The sequence below is a fragment of the Dermacentor albipictus genome, chromosome 3, assembly GCF_038994185.2.
Source record: "Dermacentor albipictus isolate Rhodes 1998 colony chromosome 3, USDA_Dalb.pri_finalv2, whole genome shotgun sequence".
In the NCBI taxonomy this organism is placed as follows: domain Eukaryota; kingdom Metazoa; phylum Arthropoda; class Arachnida; order Ixodida; family Ixodidae; genus Dermacentor; species Dermacentor albipictus.
In genome coordinates, this window is record NC_091823.1 from 33,193,457 (window position 1) to 33,211,154 (window position 17,698).

The following is a 17,698-nucleotide window of genomic DNA, read 5'->3' on the forward strand; positions in this document are numbered from 1 at the left end:
TGTGCAGAACGTGCGTGCGCGCTTATGCGCGGTTGTCGTTGCCTTCGTTCAGTTGAAACTTAAAATTAACCGCGATTTTTAGTTATCGAAGATGATACGGATATGTTCTTGCGCAGTGCGATGTGGCATAGCCAACTTCATGCCGCAAATTGTGCGGCACCGTCATGCTAAAACCCGAAACCCGTTCAAGAAACTTAAGCCGCTCGCGGTAAAGTTGGAGGAACCGGAACGAAGTAGACCATTGGGAGGCGACTTCTCAGGCAATTACGATTTTGACGATCTGGAGGAAGATCCAGAAAATGTCCTGGAACACGTTGAACATTACTACGACCGTCATATGGAGTAAGTCCTTGCTTATTAATGTGCGTGATCGCAGCCTTGGACAGGCACGTAGTAGCGCATTTCACATAAACAATGTTTTTATTGTTATTATTATTTTCCAGGGAACTCAGCTTTGAACGAAAACAAATAAGAAAAGCGATTGTACGGCGGAAGTACTTCAAGGAACTATATCCACCGGAAACGAACCTACTGACATGGGCTGCAAAGCAGCAAATCCATTACCTGCACAGCCTTGACCCGTCAGAATGGACGGCTGAAAGGATCGCCGAATGTTTCCCCGTGAGCGTGCAGGGAGCAAAGGTAAGCGGCGTCGATACTCTTGATTATTTCTTATTCACAAGGATTTTATCTGTGTGCAAGCGCATACTCTAGAAGATACGAAGATAACAAAGCGCAAAGTAACAGACGAATGAGTAGCTATTGAATAGTCAGTGCGTGAGATGAACATTGTGAAAGATGTTCTTAGGACGATCGTCACCTTCCATCCGATACCACTGGCTAATAACTCAGATAAACAGGCCTGTTGTATTTAAAATAATATGTTAATATTTATCCACTGTAGGCAGATTCTTTATTGACCATAATTTTTTTGCGAAAATTGTTGAAAAATTTGAAAAAAAATTAACCATAAAGTTTACAGCTCTGTAACTCAGTTTCATTTTTCTGCAAACTACAGAGGGAACAAAATATGTGTGCGCTACACTGCTCAGAAATATAACACTACTTTGTGAAGGGGCTATTGCAGATCATTAAAAAACATTAAAAGTATCTTAAGTAAGCTGAAAATTGATACTTCACATTTGTCTGCTTGAGGTGCTCTAATAGATTCAGTTTACAGAAGCGCGATATTCTTTCTTAGTGCAAAGTTATAGATTTGTAAACTCTGCTTCAATTTTTTTAGCTCGCTTATCTTCGTCATGTTTGTTAAAAGCTATGTGGCCATAAATCAACATTCTACTTCCTGCATTCAGAATTTAGCTTTCTCTCTTAAACACAACCGAGCTCGTTCAAATTGGTCCAGCAGTTGGTTAATGGGAGACCTGCATTTTACGTGTATTGAAGTTGGCCCTGAGCAAAAGCCTTGTGCTAAAACGCGTGTTTGTGTAGCACTTGCAGTCCTCATCCAAAGTGTAAACAACTTCCAATAACTGGAAGTAGTGTCTGCAAGGTGGACGGCACTCATGGTTGGACAAATTTATACCTCAGTGATCTGCCCCCCACCGTCCTGAAAATTTCCTAATAGGTCAACCAAAAACAGATTGGTTTAAAGTTGTATTCTTAGTTTCAGTGGGTACGGCATGCCAGATTTTGTTCCTTTTCCGAGTTTCCATCCGAGGTCTGTAACAAATGCCAGAGCAGGGCAAAATGACCTACATTTCATTGAAAAATTGTCTGATGGCCCTACGAAGTGGCAAAAGTGCCAAATATACCCTATGCTTGGCAACACTGCGGCACCTGCATTGTAATTGTCTTGCATAGTATTTGAGGTGCATTGCATTGTGTATGCACAGAAGCACTATTTCTGAATAGAAAAAGAGGTTTACAAGTGAAAAACTGAAAGCTTGGCCTGAATTACTGTGAAATAATATTGAGAATGACATTTCTGCTCTATTTAGCCCTGGGAATAATATGTTAAACAGAATTAACATACATATTCAGATCTAGTGAATTGAACTTGTACATAGCATTTACAGCTAGATGTACAATCTTTCGTAAAAGGCAAGCACAGCCTCTGTGGGCTGGCACAGTGCTTGCCAACACTCACCTGCTTTGAGGCTGACATTTAATGTTGCTACCAACAAAGGCCAGAAGGCACGACTGCAAAGTGCAGGAAGTAGCACATGCTGGTTACGATTCTCACCAGGCAGTCTGTATCATTACGGGCCATAGTATTACAGGGGCAGTGATAAATCCAAAGGAGCCTCTATAGTCACAGGCAATAAGATCACAAATTAGACATGCAAAAGCTTTGCCATTTTGTTGCCAGAAACGACCACAAAAGTGGACTGCCCCTTCTAGTGCTGCATAGAATTACAAACATGAATGTTTAGAGTTGGCTGGCAATTGTTGCTTCGATGTTGACACTTCCTCTTCTTGCTCTCATTTGTTACTGAGCACCGATTCTTTGCAATTTACTTGCAGAAGCTGCTGAAATCCCGATTTACAACAGCGACAGCTGAAAGGATAGCAGAACATGACCAACATGTACAACTCAAGTGGAAGGCATTGAAAACAGGAAAGGCGGATGAAAAGATTTCGCCAACCACAAAAAAGCTGTACTTGGAGGGAAAGCTTCGGGAAGACCAGGCATATGGGAACAAGACGCTTCCTATGCCACATCAAGGAAGCGACACAAATGCACTGGAGCTTTCACGTCTCTCTGCAAAAACCGGTGAATACAGCAAGCTTATTGCCCCCTACTTGAAGCTGAAGAACCCAGAGAAGAAAGTGTCTGACAGAAAATATGAACAGGCAAGCTTTGGACAAGAGTACGAGGATATTTATACAGAAGATGTAGCAGCTGCAACAACACTGAAGAGAAAAGGCAGTCAAAGAATGCATGTTAGAATAGATGAATACAAGGCTGCAACCACGAAGAAGCCCGAGCACGATGCAAGGCAGTGCATGGATTTCAGCACTGCAATGCATGCAAGCACAAGTGAACACGCTTCAGACACAATATCAGTGCCACTCCAGGACAAAGACAGCTCCTTGACAATAGATGGTGATACTGAACATGATGATACATTTGAAATTCTTGAAGCTGCCAAGTATAACAGAGATGACAAAATGTCACAGCGAGCCATCAGTGAGATTTCAAAGGACTATAAGTATCCAGCAGACAATGAAGTGCTGAGAAGGCATATCACAATACCATCTCATTTGAAGAATCGAGGTTGTGCTGTGCATAGGGTTGGAAAGTGCTACTATGATGAAGACGGCGAAATATTGTACAAAATTCCTTGATACTCATGCATGTATTATAGTACTCTTTATTTTGCGGAAATATATATAAATTAACTACAAAAATAATGTCTGCACATATTTGATACTTCTGCAACAGTTATTGACCTTTAAGCTGGGCTAATAGCGATGCATTTTCTTGCTTCATCTGCTTGTAGTCGGCCGTAATCCTCTCCAAATTAGCTGTGACTTTCTTCTGACTCTCCTGTTCTATTTGATCTTCCAGATCACGCATTTCCCGCGTGATTGACCCTGTTTCTTCCACTGCTTGCAAAAGCTGGTTTGAATTCTGTAAAGGAAAGACAGACATTGAAGAACTCAGAGTTAGTGTGCATTGTGGTTCACACTAAAGCTACTTTGTTGGTTACTGGGTTTAATGAAGTAATTATGCAAATTTCACACACCTAGGAGTACCTGCATATATAGAAATAATGTCTGTTCCATAGCATGAATCACAATATCGTTTTGTAAAACCAGCGCAATTCATTTACATTCAGACCGCACATAGTGTTACTGCCTTCTAAATTGCTTGTGGCAAAATTGTAGATGTCACTTTGCTGCATTTTTTTAAAGCTGTTCACCACTTTCACAAGTGTGGTGTACCGAAGATACCTGGGCATGCTGAACTCTCATGCCCATGTCCTACCGTAATGTTGTCTAGCCCAAACAACATATACCTAGTACCTTCTTTTTCATCAGACACATGAGCAAAGCCTCGCACACAAGTGGCCGACTCATGTTCACCTGCTTTTTCGGTGCCTGTCCAAAGCTCACTGCTACTGTGGTACTTTGTTTAACTAGATTCATTTCAGTTTTATAATTGCGTCGTCACATCCTATGATATTGTATCTATACTGTTACTCCGAGGAAAAAAAAATACATGAATTGAGTGCATAAAAACTGTACGAAGCATAATAAGTAGGTAGAATAGTAATGCGTACTGCAGTCTCCTGCTCACTGTTTTCGAAGGTCTCCAGTCACTTGTACCAGTGTGACAAAGAGTGATGCGACAGTGCTTACACGCACAAAATCTGAGCTTCATTGTGTTCAGACGTTCCCCCCCCCCCCTTTTTAGTGCAAGGGTTAATGCCTCGGGGCATACAGGGGTAGGCGATGCAGGCAAATAAGGATGATTAAATGAATGAAGAAAGATAAAGTCCAGGAGGGATCGATAATTAGGTCCCTGCGTCCAAGCAGTGTAATGGCTAAGATTATGCGGCGAAAGTCCTGTTGCTGCGAGGTGCTGGAGCCTCGTAAGTTTCAACGCAAGGCAAACCCACAGCAGATGCTGGATGTCGGCTTCAGCATTGCATGACTTGCACAATGGACACCCAGGGCAGGGACGTAACTGGTGAAAGTGCGGCCACTTCGAAGTCACAGTAGGAGTTAAGGCAACCCCGACTCGGATTCTCCGAAGCGCAAGCTCCTCTACACGGGTAAGACCGCGGGGGAGGGTTACGGCACATGGGGGTATGAGAGCACATGTGCGGCACCAAAGGTGCTCCTTTCTTGTTATAAGGAAGGTGGCATCATCTAGGTGAAGCATGTGAGGCAGTGACATCGTTTGATGTCAGTAATGCGTGGCTTGCATTATATTTCAAACAAGTGACGCGCATAGCTGTACCATGCCAATGTAAACAAATGCACAAGTGCACAAACAAGTGCTTTGGACACTCCATGGCATTTTTGAAGAGACTGTGTGCTCTATAAACCAAAATACAAATGCGGAAAGCAACGTTCCACATCTAGCACGGAGTATGCGAAGTGCTTTCTCAAGAAGTGGTAAAACACTTGAAATAGCAAGCGGCACATATGAGATCAGGAGCTAGGGCTACTGTTGATCATGTTGCACAACGTGCTGGCTCTCGCAGTGGTGGGTCGAATACGAAACATGATTCATGGCTATTGAATTTGTCGTAATTGTAGTTGCAACTGTTTGACAGCTCCAAAGAGCTGGTGCACCTGACATTTGTCACCTGAAGACATTGTGCCGATGGTCCGGCACAGTCACGAATTAATTGAGCATTTGCTCTTCACCGTTTTCGTTCACTGCGTTGGCAGAACCAGCATGCCTTGCACGCTTTCCCCGGTGGTGTTCCAAAGTGACATCATGCAAAGATGTTTGGTCGGCTGCTTGCTCAGGTTTTGGTTTCGTTTTTGCTTATTTAATAATAGCTGCAAATTCTGGAACAATTCTACTAGTATCAGACTAGTGACAGGTGGGTTCTTGGGAGCCTAAACATGCCATTACCTTGACATTGTAAAAGAAATTGCAAGAGTTGCCCTTTAATGATAATGCTACTTTTTTCAAATCAAATAATTTTGTTTCCATCCATTTCTATAAATGAAGGACATACAGAAAACAGCTGTTCTAGACAGCTTGATAAAGCCTCTGCCCCTTGTTTGAGAGTAGCAGCAGACAGAATCTTGCATCAGTTTAAAAGAAGAGAGCAGTACATAGTCAAAACACTACTACACAAGGGCATGATGAAACTGTCAACAGTATATTTGTCTGTAAGCTTATCTGTGATAGGCTTTTACTTTGCATAGATGCTGCCCCATAGCTTAATAAAGCAAAACATGAACAGGAGAAAACAAAGCTAACCGCATACCTCATGCACCGAAGCAAGGTATTTGTAGGCTCTTCGTACAGCCTCGTCCTTCTTGGCATCCTGTAAAGGAATGCATGTGTATAATCAGTGCAATGCAGGCATGCACACACACACACAAAAAAAATATCTTTGAGGCAGGGCTTCGTGATAGGACCAACCTTAAATATCAGCTCGTCTGTGACTGTAAAGGTTCTGTCCAGCTTCCCGGTAAGTTGGTTAATTTCCTTCTGAAGGCTCCTGGTATCTAGTAAAACCTGAAAGTAAAAAAAAAGTGAAAGCATTTCATAATAATGATGATGCATGGGGTTTAATGGCACAAGGGCTAGGTATTGGGGGCGAGCTCCACCACTGGAGAAGCTGGCACCACCGTTGGCACGACATGGCATGAGGGATCACGTGGACACAGCGGCTGTTGGGAAAGTGCCAAAGCAAGCTGAAGACCAAAGTTTAAAGTTCTACCTGTGCGCTGGGGTTCTGATTAAGTGGGGAGGTTTTCCTGCTTCAGGTGTCTGCTTGATAACACTTGAAAGCACCATAATAGGTAGTGGCGGTCTTTGAAGCTGTCCAACATGGTAGGCTACTGCTCAGTGCTGCACGTACGCAACAGAGCCCGGTGTCAGCCTTCACGCGTACCCGCAGAACAGGAAGCTGTGTGAAGCTTGGATCGCGAAACTGAGAACCGGCAAGCAGCCATCGGCTACAACTGGGGTGGGCAGCAAGCACTTCTGCGGGAAAGATTGCTGCTAAGGAGTCGGGGCTGCGATGTTTGCAGCGACTAGCAGAAAGTACGCACTGAGACGCTCGCACGTGCGCGGCCCAGCTAACGTCTCGAAGTTCTGGTCTATGGACATGTTGATGCTAGATACTGTCAATTTCACTTGAATGGAAACTGAATGGTAAGAAGCACATTAAAAGAAGGCATGGCATGTGCTGATGTTTGTGTTCATGCAAACAATGGATAGAGTGAACTGAGAAAAAGAAGCAATGGGAAATTACTCGATGAGAAGAGCGATAAACATACAGTGCACTGCAACTCGATAAATGACATTAAAACGTCCAGGAATTCAGAAGAAAAGATTCAGTCATCACAACGGCACATCACAAGTCACCGTAGGCGTTGAAGTCCCTACAGTTATAATGAAATTATTTTTGAATAGCTTGATTGTGACGATGGAACAATGGTAGCTTGTGTACTATCCGATGCTCATATTCCGCTGCCTAAACTCGCAGCACGGTGCGAAAATGGGCTGGCAGCGAAAGCAAAACATTGTGTGCACACATGCATGCAGAAGCGTAGCCGGCCGCTGTGAACCCGTCTGGTCGCTGTATTGAGGCTTCATTCTGTTATGCTCCATTTGGTTATATAGACAGCTTGCTATAAGCAAAGCTCTCGCATAGTTTTCTCTCAGCGAATGCCTACCTTTCGCGCAAGAAATTGGTGCAAGGCGCTTCATCGGAGCTACCACGCGCAGTGGGCATTCTCTGTACGTATTGGAATGCATTATGTAACCGCGCAAACGACAACAGACAAAGAAGGAAGGAAACACACAGGACAGGCGCGGATAAATATACAGGCGCTGTCAAATATATCACTGTATGTATTCAGTAAAGAGATAGCGTCTGTAAACCATTCTGTGCTTTCTGTTGGGCCAAGATGATTATTTCGACAGTAAAAAACTTCCTCGGTTCGAAAGTAGGTACAGAAATTTCTTGGAGGGCTCCCACGTAGTGTTTTTATTTAGCGCCAACAGCCAAACCTATCAGGACAGCGCCACATTATCCCTCACACTACGCAAACGAGGCACTTCCGACAGATGGTGACTCAGTAAGTCCTCACCCCCAATAGCCAAAGCATTTCATAATGCCAGGATTTCTATTCAAGGCGTCTGCATAACAGTTTTGCTGGATATCATGTTGAGATTCTGCAAGGTTGCACATTTCTGTTGATTTTTTAAGCTGTGAGCTTGTGCTTGAAATAGTCAATAGCAATTCTGTAGAGGCAAATACTGCACCATGATGGACTACAAATGGGTGGTACTTAAAATGCACGTCAGTGTTTTCATGCTAGGTTGTTTGTAATTGAGACAATTTCTTTGCTAAAGCGTGTTCAGCGACCAGTATTGAAGCACTACTGCATTCACTTTTAGGTGATGACAAAAGAGGCGTTGCAATTTAGTTACCCCTCCTCCCCTCTTGCCTTTTCAGCACACAGAAGCCATCACAAATATCCAGGGGTATTTGTTGTGAAACTTTCAGCAGCTGAGGGTTGCAGACAGGAGACAGCATCCACTATTGTTTAGCACCTTCCATCTTGCTGCTGGTTTACAAGTGCCTTGTACACCGTGGCGAAGTGTCGCAAGGGCTGTACTATACTTTTTGCCTTCAGCAAAGAATGTGATGGGAAGGGCATTGAGGCACAGATGTAAAGCAGACAGGATAGCACCAAATGAAGCAAAGATAGCATCTCATGAACACTTGGCTAAGCACAAAATGTGACATGAATAACCAGCCTTCATTAAATGAAAGCTTATGTGTGCACATGCACACTTCACCTATTGTGACAAAAAAAAAAAAAAAACTACATCTGTGCACCTGTTTGTGCTTACACAGTCATGCAGAGGGAATAGCTGTTATGACCTTCAATCCTGTGTGTGGAATGAGAAAGGTACACTTCTCAAGGGGCTATTATGCAGCAATTCTCATTTTCTATTCTTTTTGCCTCTGTCGTTGGCTGGCATGGAAAGAAGCCTTTTTTATTGCCAATATCAGCCACTTGCTGCAACAAGAGCTCAGAAATGAACTAATTAGAAGGAAAAGAATCCTAACATAACAGCCCCAGAATGCTACACTATAAAATTTCTGTTTCTGGTCTGCTTCCCTACATGTTCTTGCCAATTATTTTCGAAATAATTTTGCATAGCCTAAATTGTGAAAAATTTTGAGAAGACTGTGCCAACAGCACACATCTGTGATTCAACATCCTCCCACCCTGTACACATCCACAGGTGAGGTTATTGGTAGAGCCTGCTCAAAGAACCCAAGAACCATGTAACAGATGTTCACTGCAAATCCATCCACTTCCACTTGGTCCTTCCAAAGAAAGCCTAAATATATTTTGTGGTGTGCACATCACACACAATCAAAGAAACTGAACCATAGGTTTTAAAGGCATACTGGCATGATATTTTTTACTCTTCATTCGTTGTGCTAAATGAAGGTTCAGGACCTCTAAACCCAAGCAAACATACTCACAAGCCTCAGAGCACCATCAATAGTAATTTAACGCATATTATAGCTTTTTGACAGCCACTTTCGGTTTTGTTTATACTGGGAAACCCCGATGGGGGTGAAATGCAAAGATGCTCATATTTATGGACACATTAAGAGCCCCAAGTGGTTAAGTTAACGAAGATCCTCCCCCCCTCCCCCATACGATGTCTCTCATAGCGTATGTGTTACTTCAGGACATTAAAGGAGTACTGACATAATATTTTCGACTCATTTTTTAAGAATCTATCATTAAATGAAGGTCTTAGACTCCTCTAAACAGTAGAAAAATACGCAAGCCTCAGAGGACCCTAAATAATTTACCACACAATAGCCTTTCTGCAGCCAGTTTTGGTTAGGCTTCTACTTTGTTGTGATGTCATGATGCAGAAGGTGGTCACACTGGAGCAGGAAATTGTAACGTTTTGACACGCACTCCGGCTCGTTCGGTCACCTGCTAAGCTCCTACATAGGCTCTCGCAAGGAGTAACAGCACAGGAGATGACTGAGTGAGCGACAGAGTGTCAAAATGTTCCAATGTCCTGCTCCAATGTGACCACCTTCTGCATCATGAGATTACAACAAAGTAGAAACCAAAGCAAAACTGGCTGTAGAAAGGCTATAATGTGTTGAATTATTTAGGGCACTCTGAGGCTTGCATCTTTTTTCTACGGTTTAGAGGAGTCTAAGACCTTCATTTAACGATAGATTGTTAAGAAAAGATAAGTCAAAAATATGTCAGTACTCTTTTAATGTCCTGAAGCAGCACACAGGTTATGACAGACACTGTAGGAACGGGGGAGGGGGGGAGAGGGGATTATGTTATTTAACTTCAACCACCCGGGGCTCTTAATGTGCCCATAAATATAAATATGAGTGTCTTTGCATTTCACCCCCATCAAGATGAGAATGCAGTGGCCAGGAATTGAATCCGCAACCTTGTGCTCAGATTTAAATGTAGTTGATAGAGACACTACTTTCTCACCTTTGCAATTTCCTCTTTCTGTTTCTTGATGTTGCCGACAATCTCAGTAATGCGTTTGGTGTACGAAGAGCGGTTGACATCTTTGGGTAGCTTTTCATACTCGGCAACCTGAGAAAGGAACGTTTTTTTTTTTTGAACACTTTAGCATCAACTGGAGCGAAATTACTTTGCAGCAAGCACATACCAACTGCTTGTGCAGCTCCTCCTTTGTGCGTGCCTGCTCAGAGATCTCCCGCATCTTGTCTTTCATGGCTTTGATTTCTTCCAACTTCTGTTGAGTCTCATTCTGGAAAGGCAAACACGAACTGAGCACAACGGGATTATAATAATTTGTATTGAAGTTGTCACATTATAGAGCCCTTTTTCTTTTTAACTGTTACCTCGTGTCGTCAGTACCGTGCACTTTCAGTGTGGTGAATAAAACAGGCCACAAGCAATTTCTTCCTCAGACATGTTCTAAGCTTTGCTAAATGGTACTGGAGCACAGCTCTTCTGACCTTATGCTACCACATAGAGTTTCCTACAGTTACTAGAGAGAACTTTGACGCTGTGATCGGTCAGCCACCATAGGAATGATGGGTAGTACATGGATATTTGTCTGACCTTTATGCTTGGGGCTTCAGACGTTCTTGTCTGGGCCTAAATTTCAAAGCAACTTATACTTTTTTAATGCAGAGAGTAATAAGATCCTGCAAGCATGCATCATAGCTGCTAATTGCAGTGGTTCAGCTTCTCCATGCATCCATGGCGTAATGGTTTCAATATGGGGCTTCTGTGCTAGAACTCGAGTGTTCTAATCCTGCTGCTGGACAATCCTAATAATGCTTATGTATAACGCAGCACTTTCTTAAACATGATCACTTTGCAAACTCATGAAGCCACTGAAAGCAAGAAGGACTAAGTATAGGCAAATCCATGTACAGTACGGTCCACTGTTAAAGGGAACCTCACACAGCGTGATTGCCGCGCTTCGCGAAGTGCCCCTTTTGAGATGCGGCGAGAATCGGCGACACCAGGCGCAGGCGCAGTAACCTCGGAAGGTGGAGCCAGCCCCGCGTCGTCTGCCACGGCGCTCTTCTGGCGCTTGGCTTGCTGAGGCAGAAACTCTGGAACGTGACGGGAGAACTAAACATATAAATCTGATTTTCCTCGCAGCTACATAATGGGCATGCATTTCTGCAATATATTTTTTTTATTTCTGATTCTTGTGAGCCACATTTTACGCGATGCAATATTCTGCAGGAGAGACATCTCGAGTTCTCGTCCACTTTCTGTTCTGAACCCACGCAAGCCACCACCTCTAACTGCGGCGGGGCTATTACTGCATTTGATCTGTCGCCCAACGCCCATTATGTAGCTGCGAGGAAAATCTGGTTTAAATGTTTAGTTCTCCAGTCACGTTCCAGAGTTTCTGCCTGAGCAAGCCAAGCGCCAGAAGAGCGCCGTAGCAGACAACGCGGAGCTGGCTCTACCTTCCGCGGTTACTGCGCATGCGCCTGGTGTCGCCGATTATCGCCACTTCTCAAAAGGTGCGCTTTGCGGAGCGCGGCGGCCACGCTGCGCGAGGTTCCGTTTAACAGTGGACCGTACTGTACTACCCATCATTCCCATGCTCGCTGAACTGCCCTGCTTGTAGTTCCCATAGACACCAGCACCACAGTTCCCTCTAGTAAATGTATGAAATTCTATCCATGTGCTGCTACATGGTCACTGTCGTGATCCATGAATCAGGATCATGTTTCTTGATCGCGATCGTAGGCTGACAGCTGCACCCTCTGGCACAGTATTCTGAAAATGCTAAAAACAAGAAGTGAAGGCAGCTCAACAAGAACATTTAAAACCGTTTTATCAGCAATGGTAAGCCGCCAAATTAAAATATTGTCCAAATATAACCGTATTTGGAAACTTGCATTTGTAGCCAAAGCCGTATACAGTTCTGAAAGCTGCAGATGATCAGCAGGGGATAACTCGATCCACATTGTTAGAGCATGGAGCAGCAAGAGTAGTGTGACAGTGGTATTACACAGACACAGTCACAAAGCAAACAATACTTTAAATTTTCTTTTTTAAATCATGTAATTCCACAACTTGGCTCAATAATATAGGTAGGTACGAAGATATATGCAGTCTTGGCACCTAGCTCATACCATTCGTACATCTAAAGAACACCTTGTAGCTTATCTTAAATGTAATACCATAATCAACACTACAATGAAAACACAAAGAAAGATATATTCAATGTTGCCCGTGTAGTACAGAGAAGACATCATAATAAGTTCACTCAACCTTGTCTACTATTAGATATGGAGGCCTGGCAACAATTCATTTTTTTTTAATGAACAAGGAAACATGAAAGCTTATTATGTCAAAAAAAACATTTATATAGCATCCTTTTCCTTGTTTATACAATAAAAACAGCACACAACAACTGCCTGAAACATACAAGTCATTTCAACAACAGTTCAATTACCTGTAATAGATACTCACAAGGCGTTTGGAGCACTGTTCCTTGAGTTGGCGGTACTCTTCGATGAGAGGAGCCCTGTGCTTTTCCCACTGCATTGATAAGCTGACCAGTTTCTGAGCAGCAGCGTCTATTTTTGCCTGCAGCTTCAAGATGTTCTCATCAGCATTTGGAAGCAGAGCTAGTGCCTTGTGCTCAAGCTCATTCTGGCTCTCGAGCTCCAACCTCTGCGACTTCTTTTTCTCAATGTCACTGCTTATCTGCAAAGCAACAGACATATTTTTAGAACTCATAAAGGATGAAGAGACATACTGACACATTGTATAACTATTAATCATCGCACTCATCCAGTGCCACTGCTTATATTGCATAAACAGAATTATTATTAGAAGATGCACTGGAAGTTCAATGCGCAACTTTCATAATGCCATCATGTTCTTTGATGAAAACCTCTGTGGCACCCATGCTGCATTTGAAACTTTGGTTTAGGAATGAGTGTGGAACCATGCACATAAGCAGTAGCAATGGATGCCCAGTACAATTTTGTTGAGGTTCTGGAAGTAAACACTTTAGATACAACAAAACTATGATACAAATGCAATGAGTCTCACAGCTTTGAAAATACTCAAATAGGTTCGGCATAATGTAGCAACATTTTGCTTAATTCTATTTCTCACTGTTCACAACTAGCCAATCCCAGCAATAACTTGGGCAGAGCACTGCTCAGACCACAGACGAAGATAAAAAAGTAATAGCATTGGAATAAGAGTTGTTACGTTCTGTATCAGCCCTGTATCACTACACCGACGATAATACTAACCTAATAACGCTAACCTTGATAATCTGTTATTGCTTTATATTTGAAAACATGGAAAAGTTGCGTAGTAGGTAAGTAGCTTCAGTAGAAGTAAATATCTGATCTTTGCCCTATGCAACAAAGTCCTGCTCTTCTTTCCCAAAAATTTTAACTCCAGATAATTAAAAAAATCTGTTGAATATTTTTCATAGTTTAGCCAACTTCAAATAATAAGGATTCATCCTGTCCTATAATACTGTGGCATATATGCATCCCCTTCAGGCACTGCATGTACCATTTTGCACACGCTAGAACACTACTCAATATCAAAAGAACTAATGAAAATAATTATTCTGAATAAATACATTAAATACACCTTAAGAGACTTCTGATTAGACCTTTGCTCTTAAGATTTATTAAAGGGGCCCTGACACCAAATTTCCGAGCTTGAATTATGCATTGCAAATTAAATCGCATGCATCCCGCAGCAAGCTGGCAAAATTTGGGCACATTCGGTGCAGTAAAAAATGTGTATTTAAAATTTTCCGTCACAGTTGAATCGTACAGCAGTCTATCAGCATTGTGGTGATGAAATGAATGGACACTTCCGTAAACAGCTCCCTCAGGTAACCGAAGCTGATCACGAAAGCCATGCTTTTGTGTACTGTAAACATCAGAAGTGATCGCAGAAGCTGTAACTGTCATGGCTGCTATGTGTTGTTTTGTCTATGCATGCGCATCTTGGCAGTCTGCTGCTGTTTTTTCATTGCGCAAGTTAAGGAATTGCAGGCACAATTCAATGGCGGCACCCTTGCTGCACCATTAGGGGCCAGAGCATGTACAGCAAGATGTCCGGTGTGGTCTTGCACTGTTTGAAAGCAGACACGGTCGTTGCCGCTCATTTCTTGGCGTCACACACCCCATGTCAAAATGGTGGTCGCTGTCAGTGGGAGAGGTTTGGAGGCAGCAATTTCAAATTGAAATTTCTAGTTAAAATGTGTGCCGATAAACTAGTTCTAGTTAAAACATGTGCAGTTCTCTTGTGTGTATACTATATAACCATAATGGGCCCTCCAGCCTCAGTTACAATGTTAAACAGAGAATAGTCGGATGGCCATGTTTTGGTCCCTTTATTATGAGTCAAGTATATTAGTGAAGAGGGCTTGCAAAGATAGACGTGCATGTTTTATGCGACACCAGAATGTTGTTACCGAGTGGGTTTTTTTATTTTTTTAGTTTTTGACAGTAATGATTTGCACTACACAAACTTCAAAAGTGGCTTGCTGAATTCAGTCAGATGAAATTGGTCAATAATGTTCCAGCATCTCAAGTATTTTTTGAGTGCATGAAAAAAATTTACTTGAAAAATTCAGGTTCCAAATATGCTCTGCTGCTGCATTCTAATAATGCTGAGGGTGCAAGAAATGTCCCGTATTTATTCAAATCTAGGCTGATAGTTGTTTTTTTTCTTTTTTTCAAATAATCATACACCAAACTCTAGGGTTGGCTTAGACTCAAGGATTTTTAAGAAACGTGTCAGTTTGTAATTGAAAATGATAAATATGGTGCATAGCTAGCATCATCGAGAAAGGTCACTATCACAGCTGCTACTAGCCGTGCCAGTAGCCAACTGAAGTTCTCGAACCATAGAGTTTCATAGAAGAATTGATAGAGGGAACGCTGGTGCTAGTGTCTAGGGGAGCTGCAATGGGAGTGGTTGACCCAGCATGGGGGTTATGGGAAGTACATGGATTTGCCTCAACTTTGTGACTTTGTAAACTCGTCGTTTTCAACAATGTACTGCAAAATAAATAATTAAATATGCATTACTAAAATTGTCCAACGGCAGGACTTGAGCTCAGGACCTCTAGCACAGAAGCCTAATATTGAAACCATTACACCATGGACGCATGCATCGACAAGCGATGTGAAATGCCCTTATGAATTTATCACGTGCAAGCCAGTACCTTGAGACGCTTGGCGTGTTTCGATTTGGCCACATCGACAATCTCAATCGTTGCAATTATAGTCGCAATTATGCATGTCCGCAGTGTCTTCTGCACTTAGAAAAGTATAGACTGCTCATAAATTTATGACAATAAAGGCATATAAAGTATAATAAACAAAGCCACAAGAACGTCTGAATCCCCTAGCACAACGATCAGACAAATCCATGTACTTCCCCTCATTCCCATGGTGGGTCAACGACTGCAGTGCCAGAGTTCCCTCAAGTATATTGTAGGAAACTCTGACACGAATGACGTTGCCATTTCGTCCTGTGTCGTATCAGCATGTGGCGTGGCGTTATCGTAATGGCCTCAAACAAGCGATGCCACAAACGAAAAGTTGTGTTAGCCGTAGAAGCATCATCAAATGTTCAAGCTGGGCAGAACTTCAGCATCCATAAGAGAAATACCCGTTGTTGGAGAGGGCAATGGGAGATGCTTTATGCGTGTGCCGCAAGAAGGAGATGACAGCGATAAGGAAGATAAGCGCTGTGGGGGTTCCACTCTGCGTGCGGCTAGGGCCGAAGGCGAGCTCCGGATCTAGCCCCAAGCAGTCGCTTCGTGGTACTTTTAACCCGTAGCGCGGGAATCGCGGCTACGCCGGGTTCAGACAAATAAGGCAACCAGCGGTGTCAACGGTAACAATGTTTATTGCTATAAGCAATATCGAACACTCGCAGAGGGACGTCCTCTCAGTAAAAGTAGTAAAAGGCTTGCCTCGTTGTCTGGGTGGGTCAGACAAACGAGATCACTCATGGGATACGGCAGGTGCTGTCCAGGCGGTCCAAGGTGTCGGCATCCCAAGAGAGCGAGTCTCCCCCGGTAGCGCGCTTTTATGCCTTTTTACCTTTTTGCGAGGGGAAGTCCTCCTCGCCCACTGGATACGTTTCCCTTTCCCGTGAGCCGCGTAGGAGAAGAGGAGTACGTGCGTCATGAGAGTGACGAAGAAAGGGAGGGCACGTAGTGCCTCTCTCCCCTGTCTACATCGGCACGACCCATCGCCACGTGCGACGTAGTGCCTCTCTTCCCTGTCTACGCCGGCACGACCCGTCGCCACGTGCGAACGGGTCGCCACGGGTACGCGGGAGGAAATGGAGGCGGGTGCTCCCCACAGCGCGCAATAACAGAGAGGAGCTGTTCACCGAGATCATGCCGTGTTTCGAGACGTACAAGCCGTGTTGCACTGTCTGCACATGCATGGACGCGCAGACGCGAGCTTGCACACATCCGGAAGCATACAAGGCTAGCAGCGATGATGATGTAGAGTGATCTTGGCATGTCCATATTAAATAAATGCTGTTTTCATTTTGTGAACGCTGTCCTTACATTTTTGTTCGGCTTACATTCGAGGTAAGTTTTTTATATTTTTTCTGGCTTCAGACATTCGAGGGTCGGCTTATGATCAGGGCCAGCCTAGGTTCGAGTAAATACGGTATTTAAAAAATAAATTTGGTAGTTTCACTTGAACATTGAAGTAGTTAAAATGGCAGCAAAATTTAGCACTGCGTTGTAGCTCCTCAGACAGTGTTTTAAGAATACACAGGGGCGACATGTAGGCAGTGACACAGCACACAAGGAAACTTCTGTTGTGCAGTGGAAACAGTGCCCTGGCAGCTATCAGGCATCTCATAATGCTGGCACAAGGAGGTGCACCATAACGAGCACTGCAGGCATCGCACTTCAATGGCGTACAAGATGAGACAGAAGGAAAACCATCAGTGTTCGTAGCTTGAAGTGCACTGTTCATTCTGCTGAGACCACGGTATGCACCACGATGTGGTATGCAGAGCAGAAATGCTAGTGTTTGTGTGCACAACACTCATGCCAGAACTGGTAGGCAGAACGCAGCAGAGCTGATTGAGCAGAGCATGAGGGTGTGTCCACTTGGCTCCATCATTTTTGCAGTTTAACGCACTCTACGTCACTCACGTATCCAAAGACCTAAACATACCAGGCTCCGTGTGCCTGGATGCAACACCATAATGTGACGGTGTTACATTGGTCTAACAAGGGATATCTCTACAATGAGGGTTTCAATGAGGGTGACTTGTCTTCATCAGGGCCCTGATAAAGACAAGTTTCCTTGTCAAATAATGGCTCCACAATCAGCCTTTGTTTGACCAGTGCTGATTATTGACGATTACAACACACAGTCGGGAGCAGTGCACTGTCGGTCACATTCGTGTGCACCCCTCCCTGACACTTTAAATTTCACTTACCTTTAGTGCACACGGGACAGCTTTAGTACAGTTTACTTTTAAA

The 17,698-nt window shown here is 43.4% G+C and overlaps 2 protein-coding genes across 2 annotated transcripts in view; one reads left to right on the forward strand and one right to left on the reverse strand.

Moving 5' to 3' along the window:
• On the forward strand, positions 1-3,375 carry LOC135903022 (uncharacterized). The gene is made up of 3 exons (XM_065433398.2): positions 1-342; positions 444-642; positions 2,485-3,375. Exons 1-3 carry the CDS (start codon positions 92-94, stop codon positions 3,307-3,309), a joined length of 1,275 nt encoding a protein of 424 aa, XP_065289470.1. The 5' UTR covers positions 1-91; the 3' UTR covers positions 3,310-3,375.
• LOC135903001 (coiled-coil domain-containing protein 22 homolog) overlaps positions 3,318-17,698 on the reverse strand; it is a 24,848-nt gene continuing 10,467 nt past the window's right edge. The window contains exons 9-14 of the mRNA XM_065433339.2: positions 12,658-12,894; positions 10,355-10,456; positions 10,171-10,278; positions 6,077-6,172; positions 5,919-5,978; positions 3,318-3,595 (exon numbers count right to left, since the gene is read on the reverse strand). Coding sequence (XP_065289411.1) covers positions 3,407-3,595; positions 5,919-5,978; positions 6,077-6,172; positions 10,171-10,278; positions 10,355-10,456; positions 12,658-12,894 — 792 coding nt within the window. The 3' untranslated portion in view covers positions 3,318-3,406. The remainder of the gene's footprint in view (positions 3,596-5,918; positions 5,979-6,076; positions 6,173-10,170; positions 10,279-10,354; positions 10,457-12,657; positions 12,895-17,698) is intronic.

Excerpts from the sequence above, each read along its gene's own strand:
- LOC135903022 (XM_065433398.2), top strand. The coding sequence starts at position 92 with ATGATACGGATATGTTCTTGCGCAGTGCGATGTGGCATAGCCAACTTC. Across the intron at positions 343-443 it reads TACTACGACCGTCATATGGA|GGAACTCAGCTTTGAACGAA; the intron begins GTAAGTCCTTGC and ends ATTATTTTCCAG. Across the intron at positions 643-2,484 it reads TGAGCGTGCAGGGAGCAAAG|AAGCTGCTGAAATCCCGATT; the intron begins GTAAGCGGCGTC and ends ATTTACTTGCAG.